Raw genomic sequence first — 18,228 nt, 5'->3', positions numbered from 1 at the left:
ATTTTGTTTTGAAATAAATTACCTATTTGCAGCATGCTGCAATACCCAGTTTTCTTTTCCCCTTATCTAAACAAAATTTTAACTCTATTTTTTGTTGTTGCTATGGTTGTCTAATTTTAATGCTATATATTTTCAATTTTGTTTTATAATTATTTTTTTAGTTGGACACAATGCCCTTAGCTCTACCACTGAGCCACAACCCCAGCCCCTATATGTTTTCAATTTTAACTCATTTTCTTCAGTTCTGGAAATTTCTCAGCCATTATTTCTTTGAAGATTGTTTCTGATGTTCTGAGTGAATTCTTCAACACTTTCTTCTAATTAATTAATTTTCTCTTTATGGCATATTTGGAATTATACCATCTATTGGAATTTTTATTTCAGTGACTATGTTTCATTTCTAAGATTTCTGTATGTTTCTTTCCCTTTTAATTCATATCTGCCTTTTGTTTTTTTTTGTTTCTGTCTTTTCATTTGATATACTTTTCTTAACTGCTATTTGATTGCTTGTTTGTTTTCATTTTTTAGTACTTGGAATTGGAGCCAGGAGTGCTTTATCACTGAGCTATACCCACAGTCCTTTGTATTTTTTTGAGACAAGATTTTCTTAATTTTTTTTAGTTGTAAATGGACACATACCTTTATTTTGTTTATTTATTTTTATGTGGTGCTGAGGATCGAATCTAGCACCTCACACATGCAAGGCAAGTGCTTTATTGCTGAGCCACCAAGACAGGGTTTCACTAAATTGCTGGGGCTAGCCCTGAACTTGTGATCCTCCTGCTTCCTTAGTCACTGAGATAATAGGTTTGTGCGCCACCATGCCTGGCTTGCATATACCCATTTAGATATATTCTTTACCATACTTAGATCATGTTTCATTTAATAGCCCTATAAACTTTATACGTTCTAAAATTCTTCTTCAATAACTTTTAAGAATTACGCTATATGTCTATGTTCATAGACTGAATTCTGTTTTGTCATTATCTTATCCGTTGTTCCATATCTGCCTTATTTTCTCATTCTCCAAAGAATTACATCTATCATTTAGGAAAAACAGGTTTGAGGTGAAAGCTACCCTGTTACTCAAATGTACACTTGCCTCACATAAGTGAATTATATGCTTTTTATCCACAAGGTCACTTATAATTTGAAATATTTTCCTGGAACTTTGAAGAAAGGCTCCTTTCTTACTCCCATAATCTCTTAATCACTCTCTTAAAATATGGCTAAATCTATTCTGCACCTGTTTTTCTAATAAGCTTAAGTTAACATTGCTGTGGTCTACTTCCTAATTTGGGAAGGATAACTTTTCATTACAATTTTACAGTACAAGAGATAATTTTTAAAAATATATACATGTGTAGCTGGGCATGGTGGTGCATGCTTGTAATCCCAGCAACTCGAGAGGCTGAGGCAGGAGGATTGCAAGTTTGAGACCAACCTCAGCAACTTAGTGAGGCCCTAAGGAATTAGCAAGACCCTGTCTCAAAATAAAACATAAAAAAGGGTTGGGAATGGGGCTCAGTGGTTAAGTGACTCTGGATTCAAACCCGATTTAAAGAAAAAAAAAAGCATTGATATGTGTGTGTATATGCTCATATATATATAATATATATATATATACACACACACACATATAAAAATTATATATATATATTTAGGTTCAAGTAAAATTACATATATATAAATATTTGATAATCACATTAATAAAAAACAAGTTTTGTTTAGTCTCTCAAAAATTATAGCATATGCTGGGTACAGTGGTGCACACCTATAATCCCAGCAACTCGGGAGGCTAGCGCAAAAGGATCACAAGTTCCTTTTGCAGAGAGATTCACATATATATGTGTGTGTGTGTGTGTGTGTGTCTGTATTATTCCTGAAGACCAAGAAATACTCTGGTATTTTGAGGAAGAGTCTAAAATAGCTCAGATACATACTGTTTTATGATATTTTTTATTTTTGGTACTAGGGATTAAGCCTAGGGGTGCTTTACCATGGAGCCACATCCCCACATTTCCAGCCCATTTTCTCTCTCTCTCTCTCTTTTTTTTTATGGTGCTGGGGATTGAATCCAAGCTTTGTGCATGTAAGGCAATCACTCTATCAACTGAGCTATATCTCCAGGGCTTATTTTTTTATTTTTGAAAAAAGGTCTCACTAAGTTGCTAAGGGCCTTGCTAAATTGTTGAGGCTGGCCTTGAACTTGTGGCTGAATCAGAATCTGAACCTGAGTCCATCAGTTCTAAAATCTACTAAATTATACACCTTAAATTAACTTGTTTTTCCAACTTGAACAATACCCTTTAATTTCACTGTTATTCAATCTTGGATTTTGTACTCCGTTAGACCAAGCAGGAGAAAAGACAAAACAAGTACAGGTGTGTCCTGCAGTTTCAACTTACTAGGCCCCCCAACCAGATCTAAGAACCAAAGAAGAAATATAAAGAAAGGAGAAGGAAAACTCTCCTTGGCCTTGTCCTTAAGTGGCCAACAGTAGTTGCACACAGTCTACTCTTGGTGAAACAAGTCACTTTTTCAATCTCTGGTCAGTGGCATTGACTAGGCAAGCACAGTAACAGTGAGTCATTATAAAACCATTTCCTAGCTAGTAACACAAACTCACTCCATATTACTATATACCCTAATAAAAATCATAGCTTCAATTAGTGTTTTCTGCTATAGAAATGTTTAGACATTTCTGACATTTTAGAACAGGAGTGGATGACAGCAAGTAAAAATATCAAACTTCACAATTTACTCTGCCATGAGAGGAAAAATAAAATATTCTCCCCTCCCCAGTAAGCACAAGCCTTGACGAATACATCCTAGATAAACTGAAGGAGTCCAGACACTGGAGTTCCAGAACACTGTGCATTGCCCTGGAGGTGCCAGTGAGTCGGATACTTACTTATCTACAAGGGTCCTTATTACTGCCAGTGTGTCCAGCACTAGCCCATCTACATTTTGTTTTTTTCTCCTTGGCTCATGTGGTCCTCGGCCCCTTCTTGGAGGCCGTACAGGGTCCCGGGTTTGGCTCCTTGTGTCAGCAGTGGGGACTGCACTGTTCTCGGCTTGTTGCTGGTGGGTGTCAACACTGTCTTCTCCTCCGCTGTCGTCTCGGCAGATACAGGAATTACCCATGGTAATAGTGGCACTTCTAGTCCACAGCAGGTGGGCTATGTGCTCCTCGAGAGTCCACAGCAGACCCTGGCCAAGGCTTCTGCTCGCTAAGAACACGGCCCAACCAAAGACAATCATTTAGGTAGTTTTCAGTTTTCCAAGTACTGTTTTCATAATCTGGGATTGAAGAACTTGCATCCTATTTGTTTTTAACAAGCAAATGCCAAAGCACATTGCAGAGCTGATTTCCAACATTATCAGTTACAGGGAATTTTGGTCATCTGCTGGCAGTTCTAAAAGAAAGAAAGGAAAAGAAAATGAAAATGAACAGAAGACTCCTGGAAACTCAATTACTGACTTTCCTCGTTTGGTTTTATAGACATTTAAATTGTAATAAAGAGGGCTGGGACTGTGGCTCAGCAGTAGCACACCTGCCTTGCAGAGGCACTGGGTTAGATTCTCAGCACCTCAACAACTAAGGGAAAAAAATTATAATGAAGAGTCATCTTTGTTGATTTTTATAGGTTTCCAATATGAAGAAATATCATTGGATAGCAGAAATAACAATCAATCAATAACTTTTTCATTATTATATTATAAAGTTGATTGCTAAATCATATCCTTGTAAACCACAGGAGTGACCAGTGATGTTTAAAAACCATATGTTTAGTTCTTCCTATGGATAGAGAAATATATTAGAAGAATGTGTCCAATTTTTTCAAGGACTCTTTTTGTGATCATGTAAACATATGGGACAATTCAATGTTTCAAATAAAATACCTAATTACACATGTCTATTGTTGAGAAAGTTATGATACAAATGTGAGAGCGCTTATTTAATAAAAAGAAGAATAAAGAATAGAATGTTCCTTTTAAATCACTAAAACTGTACTGATTTCCCAAATGGAGTCTTAGTTAAGAATTTATAGAAATCACACAAGTATTTACAAAGTTTTTCTGTTAGGTAAGCAAGACTCTGGGGAAATATGAATTTATATCACAAAGTTATATCCACACAATGATCAGTCTGTTGCCCATGTCTGCTACAAAGAATAAGACATACCAATTATCTTTGAAAATACTAAGCACCTTGTGCCAGGCACTATGCTGGGACAAGGAGAACAATGAGCAGGGTACGATTCCCTCCAAGAGGAGATAACTAAGAGATTTCAATGCTTAAAAGGACAGAGGAGACAGAAACCAGAAAAAAACTCTTTTAAGGGTCCCTGGTATAAAGAGAAGGAAGGTACAGTCTCTGCCCTCCAATAATTTATGGATGGCCATTCTCATCCCACATAGTGCTTATTATCAAAAAACCAAATGATAGAAGTAGCTAGTCACTGAGTTGAGAACCTCTGCTTAGGTTCTGGAAAGATGTGGAATTGGGAGACTAACATGGGATAGGCAGAAAAAAGTAAAAACTCATGCTATCATTTGGAGACTAGGAACATAAGGAATAGATAATGCCAGTGCATAGTTTCTACTCAATATTTGGTTATTTACGCTTAATTCCTCATGTCCTGAGCACTAGTTTAGAATTAGATGTAAATAAAATTTGAAATTCAGTGGGATTAGAAGAGAAAAATTATTTCTATTATTCTGGAAAGATTCTTTTCAATTTTTCCCTGGTTTTCTGCTCATGGGGAGAAATAAGGGAAAAAATGGAGATAAACATCTTTACATATATATAATTGTGCAATTTAATATAGAGGGAAGAGAGGAGGGAGGGAAAGGAATGGCAAAGTAGGACTAGAGGAGAAAGAAGAGGGAGCAGACAGACATTATCTGCTTCCAGACAACCAAAACAGCAATGGCTGAGCCAAGTAATACCACAGATGCTCTTGGTTCCTCAAAAACAGACTGGCTGTCTTTAGAATTTGGAGGTTGTACTTAAAAGAACATGTCTGAAGTATACAGGTAAAAGCAGAATGCAAGGTCTCAGTTGGAAATAGTCTTTGAACAGAGAACACATTTAAACCAGCAAAGAGTCAAAGTAATGGCATTCCCATTACTGCAGGGACAAGGGTATAATTCCCTCCAGAGAGGAGAAAACTAAGAAATTTCAATGCTTAAAAGTACAGAGGAGACAGAATCCAGAAATAACTCTTTTAAAGGGTCCCTAGTATAAATTTCTACTGATCTTATAAATTATGCTGGTTTCTGAAAAAGACCAAAAGCAACATTTAAAAAGCCATGCTTTGGCCCTTCTCAGATATTGCACTGTTGGAATGATGCAGATGAGAGGAAGTTTTCTGATAGGTCTACCACATGGGCAGTAGCATAGCTGATTATGTCACCAGATCAGTTTCTTGACATTCTAAAGTATTACATTAAAAAAGGGGGGCGGGGCTGGGGATGTGGCTCAAGTGGTAGCGTGCTTCCCTAGCGTGCGTGAGGCACTGGGTTCAATTCTCAGCACCACATAAAAATAAAGATATTGTGTCTACCTAAAAAACTAAAAAACAAACAAACAAACAAACAAAAAACCCCAAACAAACCAAAAAACCTTTATCTGCTAACTTTATTTTAAAAAATTAATTTAGGTTGGGTATGTTGTGGTGCACATTGATAATCCCAGCAACTGAGGCGGCTAAGGCAGGAGGGTCACAGGTTTGATGCCAGCCTCAGCAACTTAGAAAGACCCTCGGCAACTTAACAAAACCCTGAATCAAAAGAGAAAATAAAAAAGGATTGGGGATATAGCTCAATGATAAAGTGCTGCTGGGTTCAATCGCTAGTACCAAAAAACAAACAAACAAAAAACCGAATTCAGTTCAATTTTAAAACCTAAATGCTGCACAAGTCTAGAGAAAGTGAAAGCCCCCCTTCTGCTCTATCTAAGCCCATTCCTTTTCCAGACTTAACCCTTGTTAAGACCTTTAGTCCTTTGCTTCCATGACTACTATTATGCATTGACAAATTAGTTTTTTCCTTAAGTCTAATCATGGCAAAGTCATAAATACTGTCCTGTGATTTGCTTTTGCCTTTTTTTGTTTGTTTGTTTAAACTTAATACCACAACTTTCTATTCCAGCATATACAGAACTACCTCACTGGTTTAAAGGTGGTACAGAAATCCATACTCTGGTTTATCACGGTTTCTTCCCATCAGGTTATGAAAGTCTGGCTAAATCAACTGATACTGTGGGGATGATGGAAGGGAGTGGGCCAGTCTGATAAAAAGAAACTCCTGGGGTTTTTTTATCACCTGGGAAAGTATTTTTTAAACTCCAAACTGCTTGGCTGGGGTTATAGCTTAGTTGGTAGAGCATTTGCTTAGCATATGTGAGGCACTGGCTTCAATCCTCAGCACCATATAAAAATAAATAAATAAATAAAGTTAAAGGGAAAACAACAACAACAAAAACCACTTCCAAACTGCTTCCCCACAGTGAGGGCCCAACTATTCTCAATTTTTGCGAATAGAAGGGATACTACTGGCTTTTCTAATGCTCTACAGTCTTTCTACACCATCAGTATGGAAGGTCATATGAGAACTAGATGAAAAAACAGATGCAATCTAACCAGACACATTAAATCAGAGAAGGCACACCTGAAGAAGGGAGACAAATCAGATACTAAAAATAACTGGTAATGTTGAGACTGCTGAAGTGAGCTCAAGTTCCAGAAAACAAAGGCTTGAAGGACAGAGGATAGTTCATATTATAAAGTTTCAATTTGTGTCTAATTAACAACAATAAAACACAAAAACAAAACATGTTGAGGGTGCCCTTGAAGATGCAGTTTGTTGAAATACAGCTATTTTGGGGGGTGGGAGGGGTACCAGGGATTGAGCCCAGGGGTACTTAACCACTGAGCCATAAACCCAGCCCATTTAATGTTTTGAGATCAGGGCTTGTTAAGCTGCTTAGGAACTCGATAAGTTGCTGAAGCCGGCTTTAAACTTGGGATCCTCCTGCCTCAGCCTACTGAGCCACGGGGATTACAGGGTATACCATCTTACAGGGAAAAATGTAATTTTTTTTCAATGTTGGAGACGGAACTCAGGGCCTTGTACTTGGCTAGTGGTTTACCACTGAGCATATTCCCAGCCCCTGATCACAAATCCTAAACTTTATTCTACCCAAGAAAACTTTTCCTAAGGCTTAGGTAAACCGAATATAGAATAATTTATGTAGGTTCCCATTTAGTATAATTTCATGGTGATTATAAGATACCCAATACATCTTTTTTTTTTTTTTTTTCTTTTTTAAATCTGGCTAACTTTGGAAGAAAAAAATTAAAAGTTTTTTTTTTTTTTTTCCATTTCCAAACTGAGTTCAAGTATATTTTGGGTCAATTTCTTCCAAGAGTAATTTTCCTTAAATGATCCAGAAAATGATGTCAATTATAAATCTGTGAGAGAAGAAAAATGTTTTTTTTTGTTTTGTTTTTTTGTTTTTTTTTTTGCTTTTGAGATAGGGTTTTCACCATGTTGCTCAGGCAGGCCGGAACTCCTGGGCTCAAGAGATACCCCAACCTTAGCCTCTCAAGTAGACACATACCAAAGTGCCTGGCAAAATGCAGTTTTTAAAAAGTTTTCAAATTCTTTGCAACCAAAAACTTTTCTTTCTTTCTTTCTTTTTTTAAATAAAGGACTAGCTATAAAGACCAGGTAGAAAGAAGAAGTTAATTAAGTGGAAGAAACCATGAGGCATTTCACAGAGGAAAGCCTAGGAAACATAAGAAAAAAAAACAAATTCTTTAAAGAATTTCTGAAAGGAGCATACTGAGACTCCTGAGGATTATAGCCACAGGCAGGGGATGTAAACAAAGTACATCTTTCAGACTTATTCACACTGGAACTCCTGGGTGATATGTATAGCTTGTTATTTGAAAATGTTAGTTATCTTTTCATAGGCAAAAAGGCTGTGACTACTGATTGGGTGATAAAGCTAAACAATTATACTTTATGCAATTTTTTTTTTTACCTCTTAAAAAAAAAAAAGCCATTATGTGTCCCACTTTACAAGGACCATTGTCTTAAGACAGGAACAATCAGTTTACAACTTTTGGGCAGGATGCCAGAGGCCACCTACAACATAGTACTCAGGCTTTGGCCCTGTCAAAAAGACCTGGGCACTTGTACTGGCCCTACAATAGCTATTGCTATGCATCCTAATTAATCTGTTAATGCACTTTACAAAACAGAAAAAAGTAATAGTCTTACCTCATAATATAACTCCAAATAGCCAGAATCCAAATTTCTAAGATGTGGCCCAAGTTTGTGTCTTTTAAAAAGCTCCCCAGGTGATTCTGATGGCAGCCAGGTCTGGAAATTACTGTTTTAGTATTTACAATAGCATCTGGCACAGCAAGTAGGACCTATTGACTGAATAAAGGAACAAACTGAAGTATTAAAGGTGATTCTTATGGGATCAAAAATGTTGACATCCCTTTCCAGAAAAATGAATTAAGACTATCTTAGAATGTAGTCCCTTGGAGGTTATCAGTCAAAATAGCAGTTAGAATACAGTTATATCTAGTGGTATATAATTATTAGGATATATATCTAGTGGGATATATACTGCAATGGCCCATGTCTCTAATTCCAGAAACTTGGGAAGCTGAGGCAGGAGGATTGCAAGTTCAAAGTTAGCCTCAGCAACTTAATGAGGCCCTAGGCAACTTAGTGAGACCCTGTCTCAAAATTTAAAAACTTAAAAAAAAAGGGGGGGGGGGGGCTAGGGATGTGGGTAAGTGCCCCTGAGTTCAATCTCTGGTACAACAACAAACATTCTATCTATTAGTGAGATGTACAATTCATATCAACAAAATGAAAAAAATAGCCACCTTATGAAGCAACCCAATGACATACATAGTATCCTGCTTGTGGGTGACAGCATCCAAGGTTGAGACTGAAGGAAAATGAGTAAGACTAAAGATTATGTAAAAGCAACATATCTGTAATACCTAAACATTTTACCTTAACTTTGAAGACTACTCAGCATTAGCTCATAAAGCTGATTTTGAGAAAGAAAAAAAAAGTTGGTCACATAATTTAAAAACACAAAATTATCACATCTGTTGCTAGGACAATTATCAACTGACTCAATGATAATCTTTATCACTGGATATTACTGCTTAGTAGAAAGACTCATCATGTAAATGGTAATACTCAAAATCAGCACTCTTGATAACAATTATGCAAGAACATAATTATAGTCAAACATTTCCTGTGCAAATATGTCTGTGAGTTGTGGCATTATTAATTTTGATACCCCTCCTTTTTCTTTGGTAGTGCTGTGGCTCAACCTCATGGTCTCAAGCATTGTAGAGCAAGTGTTCTTCCAGAGCTATATACATCAAGCTCCTTCCTTTTTTGGGGGGTGGAGGGAACAACAAAACAAACTATTCTTTCCATTTCTCTTTTATGATTTATTAGATTTTTTTATATGTATGTATATAAATTTATTTTTGTGGTGCTAGGGACTGAACCTAGGGGTGTTCTACCACTGAGACACATCCCCAGTCCTTTTCATTTTGAGACAGGGTCTGAGTTGCTGGTTTTGAGCTTGAGATTCTCCTGCCTCAGCCTCCTGAGTTGCTGGGAGGATTATAGGCATGCACCACCACATCTAGCATATTCTTCTAATATTCTGTATTTTTCAAAGTGCCTCTGATAGAAGAAAAAAAAACTTGGGAGTGTCAGTAAATTCAGTATTAAAGCAGTAAGGTTCTGGCACTCACTGTCAGTACAAAACACAGACCTCTACCATTACAGCCAGCTCACCAAGGAGGCATCTGGCCAACTGGTCTAACCCTCTCTAACAAATGGTCCAGGAATCAGTGATTCATCTCTTCAAATATTTGCTTATATTCAGTTGTTAAGCAGAACAGTTTCAGAAAGAATTTTTTTTTTTCCTGAAAATAAGACTTCAGGATTATGCTGCCAAAAGGGAGAAGCTAGTTAAAGGAATGATCATAAGGAAGGAAAAAAAAAAAGAAAAAAAAAAAACACAGACAGTGAGCATGCAATTACTATAATTTTTATCTCATTTCAAAATAGGGTTATGGGATGTGCAGTGTTTTTTCTAATTCCTTCTACCCACCAAAGCTAAATCAAATAGCATGGATGGCAACAATATATTATATGCTGGAAATTTTAATGATTTTTCTCTCATTAGAAAATATTTTTAGACTTTTCCCTAAGATAGTGAGAATGTTACACGTAATAGCTTCTAGTGTCACATTTACTGCCCCCCCCTTGAAACTTAATTATGAAAAAGTTTAAACATACAGGAAAGTCAAATAAAATTCACTGTCTTAGCTAGAAGTAGTGGCCCAAACATCCCAGCTACTTTGGAGGCTGAGGCAGGAGGACTGCAAGTCTGAGGTCAGCCTTGGTAACTAAGCAAGAATCTGTCTCAAAAATAAAAACAAATGGGGGGAGGGAAGGAGATGAGGCTCACTGGAAAAGCACCACTGGGTTAAATTCTCCAGTACTGCAATAAATAAATAGATAAACAAATAAATAATCAAACAAACTATGAACAGTGAACATCTCTATACCTACCACCTAGATTCTAATCATTAAAATGTTGTTATACTTTTTTTTTTTTTTTTAAAGAGAGAGAATTTTTTTATTTTTTTTTTTTTAGTTCTCGGTGGACACAACATCTTTGTTTGTATGTGGTGCTGAGGATCGAACCCCGGGCCACACGCATGCCAGGCGAGCACACTACCGCTTGAGCCACATCCCCAGCCCAAAATGTTGTTATACTTGCTTTATCACATATACAATACAATCCATCTCTATATCTATCATCCCTCCATCTAAATTTTTTTTTTATGTATTTCAAAGTAAACTGAAGGCTTTCAAATCCTTCCTCCTAAATGATTTGGCATGCATATTCATAGCTGGACTTCAATGTTTTTAGAAGTTAAATTTACATTTGTACACATTTTAAACATATATGCTGAGTCTTGTCAAATGCATACATCTGTGTCTTCAAACTCTATCAAGGTAGAGAATATATTTGCTTTTATAATATCTTATGGGATAGCTCAAAGACCATAATTTCCTTACTGAAGATTTAGTTTAAATGGAGGAAAACACAGAAGTCGATAAAACCGATTATTTACTACTGCAATATATAGATAAGAAAAGTAGACATATTTCAATAGTACACTTGCCAGAGGAAACAAATTATCTAAAGAGGTTTTAATTAGAGTGTTTCTGTCTCTAGACTCTAAAGCACCTAGTCTTTTGTTGAGGGAGAAGAGAAGGGCAAGGCTATGAAATACAGTCAGTCCATGGTTTCCCTAATTGCAGATTAAAACTATTGAAAAAGAAAAAAACTGCACATGCACAGACTTCTTTTTAAACTTCTTTTTGTTGATTATTCTGTAAACAATACAGTATAAAAACTATTTGCATAACACATTTTGTTAGGTATTATAAGTAATTTAGAGATGATTTAAAGCATAGGGAATGATGTATGTAGGTTCTATGCAAATATTATAATATTTTACAGAAGGGACTTGAGCATCCATGGATTTTGGTATTTGCAGGGATCCTGGAACCAATCCTCCTTTATTACTGTGGGATTGTTGTATTTGGTTGGAATCTCCCCCAACTCCCACAAAAGGAAAGACAGCCTTTCTAAGGTGTTTCTTTTTTTGGGGGGGGGGGAGGGGGGTCACACAGGTACACAAAACTATGTATCTGCAGTGGCACTGAGCACTTGAGGCTTCAGTTACATAGGGCACTATCATCTCCTGGATTGTAACTTTCAAGTAGTCTGGGAGAAGTACAAGATGATTCTGATATTACTCTTAAGCCCTGAGGATGGTTTAAAAAAGTATGCCTTTCAGAAAAAAACAGGTTATTTTCTTGGTTGAATGGTTAGGGAAAGATTATCTGGGAAAAAAACTTCACCTAGTGCACACTTGTAATCCCAGCTACTTGGGAGGCTGAGGCAAGAGGATCAGAAGTTTGAAGTCAGCCTGGGCAATTTAGCAAGACCCTGTCTCAAAATAAAATAAAGATGGTTGGAAACATAGCTCAAATAGTAGAGTGGTTAACATGCGCAAGAACTCTAGATTTGATCCCTAGTACTACAAAACACAAAAACAAAAACTTCCCCTAAAATGTTGACAGCTTTTTAACCCAGTAGTAGTGCAATTTAAAACCAGGTGAGACTTATGGCAGAAAGAATTACAGAATATAGCCTGATCTGAAACATCAAAAGCAGAAAGGACAAATCATTTCAGCATTCAAAACAAGTATTAAAAAATAAAATTCAGACCTAGGATAGAGTAAAAAATTTATAGAAGCAAATACCAGTTTTTTTTTTTTTTTTAAGTAGTAAATAATCCCTGCTGAAGTTTGAAAGATTGAAAAATCTGCCTTGGATCCAAAAAGGAAATACTACGGAAGAATTGAGGTAAGTGCTAATGATGGCTGCAGGACAGAGAAGAAAAACACATGTAATATTCCATAATCTTTGAGATTCCACCCTTCAAGGAGACCAAATAACAGGAAACCATATAGCCATGTTATTCAAATACATACAAATTGAAAGCAAGGATTTTTCTATTGAAGAAAAGCAAACAAAACATGTAGCCTGAATGATAGTACTTTCATTAATGATAACCACTTAAAACGGTGTCTCAAAACACTCAACTGCATACTCAATTGGATTCCTTATTAGAACCTAATAGGTAGTCAGTACATATTTTAAGTTAATTTCTCCTAAAATCTGTAAAAAAGAAAGCATTTCCAAAATATCTACCGCTTTAAAAAATGGGCACACCAATGTGTATTCAATGTGTATACACCAGACACCAAACAAAGATGAAAAGAGGTATCTCAAGCTCTTGGCAAAGGGAGCTGGGGTTAGGGACAAAGGATATAGCTCCCTACCCAAAGCCTGTGGATTAGACATTGGGTCCACTAGAAGGAAGCCTCTGGACCCAAAAATTTTCCAATAAAAGAACTTGATCATATTGAAACATCTCTGTAGAAGCAAGTTTTTAAATGACTATATAAATTAGCATTAACAAGGGGAATAGAGAACTTACATTTGCATCACAACACTCATTTCTTAAATAATATGCCAAAATACTATTGTATAAATATCTCCACTAACATAGTAAAAGATTAACCCAAAGTCCATAAATTAACTTGATAAAATAAAGCTAAATAGTAATTCTTATGAGAAACAAAACAAGAATTCACAATATAAGGAATTATCATAGGAAACCGAAATAATTTTGAGACAATACTGATGATGTATCCCAAACTAAGCACCCTTCCTGAATACTGCAGAAATCCCCATTCCACATATGACATGTGAGAAGTTCTGTATCAGTGCCAAGTTTCCCAGGGCAGACTACCTGGGATAAAAAGGTATTAATGACCATAGTAAATTCTAATCATTTTAGTTTTAGGTTATAAATACTATGTTTTAGTTATCCTTAGTAATTCATTTGGTATGTTATTAATAAGTAGCTCAGACACAGGCAAGGGTGAACAATCATGAAAAAGAACAGAAAAAAAAGGAGCTGTCACCAGGTGTGGTGATGCATACCTGTAATTCTAACTTCTTGAGAAGATAAGGCAGGAGGACTGCAAATTAGAGGCCAGCCTGGGCAATTTAGTAAGATCCTGTGTCAAAATAAAACAAGGTAGGGGATGTAGCAAAGTGGTACAGCAGCTGCCTAGCATGTGCAAGGATGAGTTCAATTCCCAGCACTGCCAAAGAAAAGTAGGGGGAAAAAGAGCTGCATTTCCCATGAGAAGGGGTGGGGTAGGAGTCATATTTTGAGAATCACTGCACTAAGTGAACAAAGAAGGAAATGTGGAGGGGTAAGAAAAAACTAACACTGAAACATTAAACTATGAGGTAATGCTATATTCGCTGAGTAAAGTATTTCAAACCTCCTATTTGAGGTGTACAGGGTTCATGAAATTATGCCAGAAACTGTAATTTTAAGCAATAGAAAAGCAACACATAGAGTTCATTCTTTAACAAACTTGAATGCATCTCAATTCTATTCTTAATTCTCAAAAGCTCAGAAAACAGAGAAAGGGGAATACTTTTAAAGAACTCACTACTAAAGGAACTTTGCCTGATTTAACCTTGAATATACCTTATTTTTATCTATAGTTACTGTTTTACGTATTTAACCAGCAACTCTCCCTTTGGGGAAGGATACTGAGAGCAAAATATAATAAATCTGTATATTTTTCTAGTCATAAAGGTCAGCAAGAAAACTTCTTCAAAACTGACTTACTGAACAAATAATAGAAAAAATATTCATTCTTTTGTACTCCTAAAAGTAAAAGTTTCCTCCTAAAAGTTAGTAAGTCCCAAGTTTTGGCACTTACTACTTCTTGACTATTTTGTTTTCCAAATTTCTAATTTGAATACCATGAAAAAAAATTACCCACATTCAATAGTAAATGGTAAATGTCTTGAAAATGCCAAAAGCATCAGGCTCGTTTGCACAGGCCTGTAATCCCAGCACTAGAGGGGCTACCGCAGGAGAATCACAAGTTTGAGGTCAGCCTGAGAAATTCAAAGAGATCCTGTTTCAAAATTTAAAAAAATAAAAAGGGGTGGGGATGTAGTACCCTGGGCTTAATCCCCAGGACTGGGGAGGAGGAGGGAAAAAAAAAAAAAAAAAAGCAAAAGCTTGAAGAGACACTAAATACATAGTTTACTATCCCCAAATAGCTCTTCTAAAATAGATTACTGGTTTTACTGTGCTTCTCATCTGTGATGCCCATTGACTTTCCATTTACTTTTGGAACCCTGAAATTATCACATTTTTCTTCATAAGGATCCCACCACAAAATACAGAAAATTTGCCAGATGTGGTGGTACATGCCTGTAATCCCAGCAACTAGGGAGATTGAGGGAAGATTACAAGTTTTGAGGGCAGCCTCAGCAACTCAGCGTCCCAAAATTAAAAAAAAAAAAAAAAGATGGGGAGTGGGTGCTGGAGATGTAATGTAGCTCAGTGGTAGAGTGCTCCTGAGTTTAATCCTCAGTACTGCAAAATAACACCAAAAAAACCAAACCAGAAAATTTACAATTTAAAGTTGTATAATAGTCATTATTATCTTCAAAAATTCCTAATAATTTCTCCAAACTACACAGATCTTAAAGGTATTAAAGAAAGTTTGTTGTAAAGGATGTAACGTGACTTCCCATCTCATTCTAACAAAAGACATCATTATTGGGGAAAATATATACAATTCTTGATGGAGTGGACTGACCTCATGAGTTGAAAGAGATTGTAGTAAATGCACATCAGGAACACACAACAATTTCCATTGTTAAACTCTTATCAAAGCATAGGTTAGAGCTGTTGGGTTTCCCCCCTAGTCATTACAAAATAACACACTATTATACAGTATGCTAAGTTTTAATTCCCCTTGACACTTGCTAAATAATTATTTTGCTGACAAAGCAGGAAAAACGTCCAGATAGGATAAGCTAGAACACTTCCTATAATCGATACCTTAAAAATATCATTGAGTACAGAAAAAAAAAAAAAAAGGAAGGGGTTGTGAAAAAGCAAAATAACGGGACGTGGAGACATTGAACACCAAATATCCTAAAAAAATAAATAAATAAAAAACAACAATGACCCATGGAATATAATATCAGAAAAGCAGGAAATCCAGATCAGTTTAAAAACAAAAAACAAAATAAAAACCCTACTTCAAAAATCACAACTTTTTTTGGAAAATCAGCTCGAACATATGCCACTAAATGAACATTCATGAAGTGTCACACATGGACACAAGTATCTTTTTAAAAAATTTTTTTTAGTTGTAGATGGACACAATATATTTATTTTTATTTACTCATTTTTATATAGTGCTGAGGATTAAACCCAGGGCTTCATGCCTGTGAGGCAAGTGCTCTACCACTGAGCTACAACCCCAGCCCTTGGACACAAGTATCTTATAACCTCTTAGAAGGATCTAAAGATATCATCCCAGGAATGCAAACTTTATATAAAGTGAAAACTTAAGAGAACGTTTATGGAAAAGAATGTTAAAAAGTGTTTTCATATATAAATCATATCTGATTTATATATATAAATCTCATATCTAAAACATATCTGAGAGCGGAAGCATGGTATTCACTAATTCTAGACATCCTAAGGCTGTAAATATATATATATATATATATATATATATATATATATATATATATATATGAGAAAAAGGGGGAGGTTTACAAAACTGAGGTCAAATTACTTGGAGGAAAATTTCAGTAGGAAATTCCTGTATGAAAAGATTATATTATAGTCTTACTCCTGCCAGCATCATCATAAATTCAAAGTAAATTAAAACTCAGAGCAAAAACGGGAAATCCCTCCACCCCCATGGTAGCAAGGTTTGAAACCAAAGGTTTAGATTATAATGTGACCTAAGAAGGTGGGAACCTTGGAGTTTTCAGTGCATTCGGGCTCCCAGCACTCAATAGGTGATGGACCTCTGTATTAATGCTAATCTCTGACATTTGCGTTCTGCTCTACAGTTTGGCAAGGGCCTTCACTTTTATTCCTCAAGAGCAACCTGTTTGGTGGTAGGATTACAGTACCTTACTTTCACACACAGCCTGAGTTTGTAAAATACTTTCACATACTGCGTTGGCTATTTTACACTAGAAACTCAAGGAGATTCAGTAACTCCACTAAAGAAGGACAAGCAGATGGTAGGTGAAGGACCTGTAAACTATGAGACTACTCAGTCAATAATAGACACTTCCAACCCTTGAAAGTACAAAGTACAACACTCCAGGGGGAGCAACCTCACTCAACTCTACCAGATAGAAGCTCTGAGTCTCAGTTAAACATCTCTGCCTCTGTTTCGGTCTCCCTCCTCCCAAAACAGGGAAAGGAGGCAACAGGCAGGGACAAATGTCTAATCTGGGGCCATGCAGGAGATGTTGCTGAAATGGACTCTCCCCACCCCATCCTGGCACTAAGCCCAGAAGCAGCTGAATCCTGTGTCTGGGACACCTGGTCGGCCTCCAGAGAGGGCAGACCTCCGGCCATTCCCATTTCCTCCGCTATTCCCCCCACTCGGGCTTTCCAATGAGTGGAGCTGTCTCGTTCCCAGAACCTCCCAGAAATCCCCTCTCCCCAAGGTCCCTACCCAATTTTCAGCCCGGGCCTCGGGAGCAGGAGAATCCGCTAAGTCTGGCTCCTACTTACTCGCCTCTCTCTCAATGGGGGCTCTCGATCCCGGGGCGTTTCTAAATGTCCCGGGGCGGGGGGGGGGGAGCTCTGCCTCCCACCGGAACCGCAAACTCCACAAAGGGAAATCCTCCTCCCCAAACGTCCTCCCCTCTACCCCAGGCACCGCTGAGAAGCGCTACTCAATACCGGGAAGCGCTACTCAATACCGGGAGCCTCCCCGGGGGATACCTGCCTCTCACCTGGGCCTGGTTAGCCGCAGCGTCCTCCGAAAGGTGACCCCCCCCAAAACCTCCTCCAGTCAAGATCCCCGCGCCCCCCAAGGGGGAACACCCTCCTCCAGGAACCTCTTCAGGCGCCTTCGGCGCAGGCCTTGGTGGAGAACCTCCAAGCTGCTTCCCGGGCTCTGCCCAACATCACCCCTTACCGGGCCCCTTTGAGGAGCCTGCCGGAGCCCCAGTCCTGTCTCTCCGTCCCAGGCTCGAGCCACTGTTGCCCACCCTCACAGACGGGTTCAGCCCTCGGACTCCCTTCCCTTCCGTACCCCCGTCCCCAGGGGGATTCCCGGAGCAGCGCGGCCCGGACGCAGCACTGACTTTCTCCAGCTCCTGGGGCCACAGGAGGAATGGGACAGCTGTAGCGGCACGACTCCTTTGTGACAGGTCCAAGAGAGCGGTAAAGATGGACGCGAGGCCACGGCGCTGCCATTACGCGCAGGGCCCACCCCCGCTTCGTACCGCCCTGACCCTCCCTTAGTCCCCTAGGAAACGCCCCTTCCTAGGTGGCAATCCCTCTCCCTAACAGCCAATTATCTTTCAAGGATGGTGTCACGTGAGATCTCAGCCAGGCCCGCCCCTCAGGCGTAAACTGCCCAATCCCCTTGCTGAGGAGTGACTAGTCCAATCAAGTCTCTCCGGCTCGCTTTTGGGGCACCGGA

At 37.9% G+C, this 18,228-nt stretch overlaps 1 protein-coding gene across 5 annotated transcripts in view; it reads right to left on the bottom strand.

Moving 5' to 3' along the window:
* Rspry1 (ring finger and SPRY domain containing 1) overlaps positions 1 to 18,030 on the bottom strand; it is a 44,635-nt gene extending 26,605 nt beyond the window's left edge. The window contains exons 1-4 of one of the 5 annotated variants that reach the window (XM_071605196.1): positions 17,888 to 18,030; positions 13,661 to 13,737; positions 8,296 to 8,457; positions 2,915 to 3,419 (exon numbers count right to left, since the gene is read on the bottom strand). In XM_071605196.1, coding sequence (XP_071461297.1) covers positions 2,915 to 3,264 — 350 coding nt within the window. In that variant the 5' untranslated portion in view covers positions 3,265 to 3,419; positions 8,296 to 8,457; positions 13,661 to 13,737; positions 17,888 to 18,030. Of the gene's footprint in view, positions 1 to 2,914; positions 3,420 to 8,295; positions 8,458 to 9,051; positions 9,071 to 13,660; positions 13,738 to 17,835 lie in introns of those variants that run through there. The other 4 variants (XM_027939151.2, XM_071605197.1, XM_071605198.1 and 1 more) reach the window with 4 other exon arrangements.
* Between the last annotated feature and the right edge of the window lie 198 nt (positions 18,031 to 18,228).

Source organism: Marmota flaviventris, chromosome 18, assembly GCF_047511675.1.
Source record: "Marmota flaviventris isolate mMarFla1 chromosome 18, mMarFla1.hap1, whole genome shotgun sequence".
NCBI classification, from domain to species: Eukaryota; Metazoa; Chordata; class Mammalia; order Rodentia; family Sciuridae; genus Marmota; species Marmota flaviventris.
The sequence above is the reverse complement of the archived record's forward strand: the minus strand, read 5'-3'. Positions and strand labels throughout refer to the sequence as shown.